This window comes from Poromitra crassiceps (assembly GCF_964638095.1).
Source record: "Poromitra crassiceps genome assembly, chromosome: 6".
NCBI lineage: Eukaryota > Metazoa > Chordata > Actinopteri > Beryciformes > Melamphaidae > Poromitra > Poromitra crassiceps.
In genome coordinates, this window is record NC_139627.1 from 30,108,952 (window position 1) to 30,113,980 (window position 5,029).

At 42.7% G+C, this 5,029-nt stretch overlaps 1 protein-coding gene across 1 annotated transcript; it reads left to right on the forward strand.

The window, feature by feature from the left end:
- Nucleotides 1-464: 464 nt before the first annotated feature.
- twist2 lies at nucleotides 465-4,694 on the forward strand. The gene is made up of 2 exons (XM_083638521.1): nucleotides 465-1,205; nucleotides 4,224-4,694. The coding sequence occupies exon 1, from the start codon at nucleotides 667-669 to the stop codon at nucleotides 1,168-1,170; it is 504 nt and encodes a 167-aa protein (XP_083494647.1). The 5' UTR covers nucleotides 465-666; the 3' UTR covers nucleotides 1,171-1,205; nucleotides 4,224-4,694.
- Nucleotides 4,695-5,029: the final 335 nt, after the last annotated feature.

Here is a 5,029-nt window from a genome sequence, read left to right on the forward strand (position 1 = left end):
GGGCGCACACACACACACACACACACACACACACACACACAAGGAGGCATTGTGACATCACTGATGATAGCCTAGTAGGCTAAATTACGAAAATGTGCAATTAAACATAATTCATTGAATAATATTTCAATGTGTTGTTCATCATTTGATTATTCATTTCAGTAAAAGAAAATGTCTAAGACTAATAGCCTATGCAATGCCAACGAAGCATGCCTAACGCTTGACGGTGGGATTAACCTTGCGCAAGTAGGAAAATAAAACCGTGGAACAATTGCCATTGCATTTGATTGCAAAAAATACCTTGTTTCAGTCATCCCGTTAGAATGAAGTGTAACCCAAGACTGGTCCCTCCTGTTTATTAGTGGACCAATCAGAGACCGGTACTAGCTCCCCCTCCACTCACACAACTATTTAGCATGTGAGACTGGGATAAAGTTTCCCAAAAAAATTGAGTGGAGAAAAAACTTTCTGCGAGAAGAGAAGCGTGCCAACCCTCAGTTTGAAAAGTAGACTCCGAAAGGCACGGGTAGACGCGCCAGAGAGTGAGACAGACATCTCGACACATCCTCCCATTTAAACGGATATTTTCTACAATTTTGTGTAACCACGGCTTCAGAGGTGGACGGCGTGTTTTCCTCTCTCTCCCTGCATTTCTTCAAGAAAGAAATGGAAGAGGGCTCCAGTTCTCCGGTCTCCCCTGTGGATAGCCTGGCGACCAGCGAGGAGGAGCTGGACAGAGCGCAGCAGAAACGCTTCGGTAAAAAGAGGAGACACAGTAAAAAGTGCAGCGAGGACAGCAGCGGCAGCAGCCCCGGTGGAGGGCCGGTGAAACGGGGCAAGAAAACCAGTCCGAGCAGCACGCAGTCGTACGAGGAGCTGCAGAACCAGCGCGTCCTGGCAAACGTCCGGGAGAGGCAAAGGACTCAGTCTCTGAACGAGGCGTTCTCGTCTCTGCGTAAAATCATCCCCACGCTGCCCTCGGATAAACTGAGCAAGATCCAGACGCTGAAGCTGGCCTCCAGATACATCGACTTCCTCTACCAGGTGCTACAGAGCGACGAGATGGACAACAAGATGTCCAGCTGCAGCTACGTCGCGCACGAAAGACTCAGTTACGCCTTCTCCGTGTGGAGGATGGAGGGCGCCTGGTCCATGTCAGCATCTCACTAGCACCCAGAGACGCGCACACGCACAATGCCAAAGCGGTGGGTGTCACATACAGTTCTGTGCCAAAGAAAATCCTATATTCTTTATATAGGCTAAGTACCCTATAGTTGGTGATAGTGTGTGTGGGGGGGGGGGGGGGGGGGGGGGGGGGGGGAGTGCGTAAACTAGACTCCAACGTAGTCAGTGATCATCATAAGGCAAAGAAAACATTAAACCAGTTCCACAAGGGAGGGAAAAAAAACATTACTTTGTGCTTTTTCTTAATACTATACCATATCTCATAGACATATGCTATATGCTTACGGTTTATACTGTGCAATCTTCGTATAGATTTAGGCTGTCAGTCTAAAAAAGGGGATAAACTACACAAAATGTGTGAAGGAATAGTATAGGAATAGCAATGTGGTGTTTATGTGGTGATTAGGCCTAGTCTTGGAAATGGGGATTTCATAAGGAAAACCCAATACCATATAAAGCAACCATTCTATTATGATGCAATGTATTTTTGAATAGTCAGACTTGATAATTGTGCACCTGCACAAAACTTCTGCCGGTTAAAACAAAATTGGATCAGATGCAAGCATTGAAAAACATGAATTTGGTCCAAGTTGTAGATTGTTATGTGTGTGACAGATTTCACACCAAGGCCTCAACATCTTGCAAACATCCCGCTGTGTGTGTTTGCACCTGGAGGACGTCCTGTGTGTGAGGAGCCTGCTAACCTGCAGGGTTCATCATAACAGCTGCTCCATCAGTTTACCTGACCATTTTTTTCCACTGTCCCGCAAGGAATCAGATGGGCAGAGAGTGGAAAATGGAACACTTGATTTATTATGAGAATACGATTAAGAGGGGGGAAGTAGACGGATTAATATAAATAATGGTTTTGGAACATTTTCACATGCCAGACCAAAGACGTCTGTAATGTGGGCTACGCTAAACTGTAGCCCAAGTTTCATGACAAGTCGAAAACACATGAAACCCGTCAGTTGTTGTGACTTTTGCAGTTAATCCTCATCCACTCGCTTTTAACATTTTAAAATGAAAGGGGAGGGGGAGAAGCCTACCAAGCCACACCAAAACGCAGCAGCCCAGCCGTGCCATCACGCGTAATTTATATTCACAATGGAGTGCTTTCCTGTGTGGAGACCGCAGGAATGGGCAGCTCGGCTCGACCTGAAAGTTCAAGCCAGTGCGAGAAAATAAAACAAATAGGACCCGCACTAGCAGCCAGTCCGGGTTGGCGTTTTGCAGATGTGTAGCCTATGGAGAGCTGCGATAATTTCTGCGCAATTGGCCCAAACACAGTTAGGACCCGTTCAGCCATCACATTCACTCACACACACAACTCAGCATCTGATAGAGAAGTTGTTTAGAGTTGTGCTTTCTTTCACTTTTTCACTGCCTGGGATGGTTTCTATGCGCAGTCTGGAGCTAAGTCTGTGCGTAATTCTTAGCTCTGCATGGGCATCAGTTGGATATGACAAGATAAAGGCACTTTACTTGAGTGAGGATATACATGATTAACACACTGTGATACATATCAAATATCACGCAAAATTGCCAGAGTGTATTTGGAAGCCATACAAAAATAATCACATCACAGTAATCCTTAGAAGTTGTGTGTGTCTGTGCCATGATAGTTTGGTGACCTCCTGCCTCTAATAATTTATCACATTGATAAAAACGCATCCTGCTAGTCAGCCTATAGGCTGTCCCCTTTCAGCATGGACGGGGTTTGAAGCTTTGGTGGCAAATTACATTATCCAGAATGGGGTTTAGTTTTAACAAGCTTATAAAGTGAGGTATTTTTTTTAGGGCTGCCGACTTCTTTATTAGATGGTAGGTCGACTCAGAATAAAGCGTCCAGGGTGAAAGATTTAGAAAGTAGGCGACACTAAACAGCACTTCTTCCTCAACTCCCTCAAAATAATTGGAAGCCGGGTTTGTTTATTTCTGGTGGGCCCAACATCCAGTATAGTTTACAGACCGCCCAGTCGTAATTGCTCATCAGCGAGGCTTTGTTGTCTTATAAACCATCCTTTGTGCCGTGCAGGGAAGACATAAACGTCATTATAGTGATTTGTGTAAGCACAGCCAATTTGAAGGTGCTCTTTTTTTCTAAGCCAAACTGGCATTCATTTAAGATGTCATAATTCTCTGTTTCATTGACCTCAACGGAATGTAAACTAAAATAACAAGCACAACTTTGAATCGTGTGGTTCAAACGTTTTAACAGCCTGAGAAGCTCGGACATCAGTTTTAATGAGACGTCAATCTTAAATATCTTGGTTTTTTTTTTACCCCATAATGGCGAAATCCGCAGAAAATAAGTAGCCTATTTTGTGTTGTGTGATTACAAATCAAGAAAGCGACTAGTTTGAATTGCTGGATGGCAATGGGATTGAAATTGATGAAAAAAAGTATAAACATTTGAAATTCGCCCTCCAAAATCATGGCATCAGTGAATTTATATCGAATTAAGAGCCTAATTTTGTGCTTAAGATTATTGCTGAATGTTATTTTATATTATGATATATTTTGTAGGGTTGTCTCCTCCATATATGAAAACGCTCGAATTTACGCATGCTTGAATGAAACGTGAATGCTGCATGTGTATTTCATTGGAGCAGTTATGGCACAAAACGAATCCCCTGTCTTGCTATTGCCATATGGCTTTACTTAGTGGCTAATAATTGATTCATTAATGACTTCCCATATGCTAGGGGAGCCAGGGTTTCACACACACACACACACACACACACACACACACACACACACACACACACACACACACACACACACACACACACACACACACACACACACACACACACACACACACACACACACACACACACACACACACACACACACACACACACACACACACACACACACACACACACACACACACATCGTTTGTGCCAACCCAAAGGAACTAGCCAAATCAAGGACAGGCTCATTCAAATGAATTAATTTGCATTTAGTCTACATCCACAAGCCTATATATAAATTAACGTTTTGTGTGAAACATCTCTGTCCTCCTCCCACAGACTGTTTACTTCTACAAAGTATGAAGACCAAAGGGATTAATGAAGAACCCATCGACCTCAAAGGCATGACGGACATAATGTGACACAATACTAACTGTTGGGGATGTTTTGGAGCAGTTTGCTCACACTGCTTTGGGCCTTGGGGAGCTGGCAGAGAAGGAAAGCAGAGACCCTGAAATGTGCATAGGCCGAAGAAGGTGTATCGAATAGCTCGGATTTATGGCCTGTATTACAACAAAGCCATCCTTTTATACCTGCCATAGAAGGAGATATATTTTGTTTGTTTTCCAAAGACTTTAAACCAAAGTATATATATATAAAAAATATATATAAATCTAAAAATGAATGCATATTGTACATACCTGTGTAAGTGCGCCTATATTAGCCTGTAAAGGGACCAATGCAATTTAGAGTCATTCTTGAAATACGCTGCATGGATTTATTTCACCGACTTTAGCAAGTCTCCAAACTCCGTCCAATGTACATTTTTGCTTATTTATTAAAACATATTTTTTGAACGAGATGTCGTTTTTTTCCATTTATTAATGTGTCATATCTGTATGGGGTTTCATAGGCTTCATATTTGATGTAAATAATTAGGACAAAAATAAAAAAAACAATAGCCTAATAAAAATTACAAAATAATAGGCTAGCCCTATTATAGCAGTTCGAACTGCTAAAGGCTATCCTATACCGTGCACGTTAATATCCGACGCACACGCTGATCAGCTAACAGCTGCAGCTGACAAATAACCCATGCATTTTCTGATGAATCCCCCAGACCAGATGGAAGTGAAAAGTTAGTT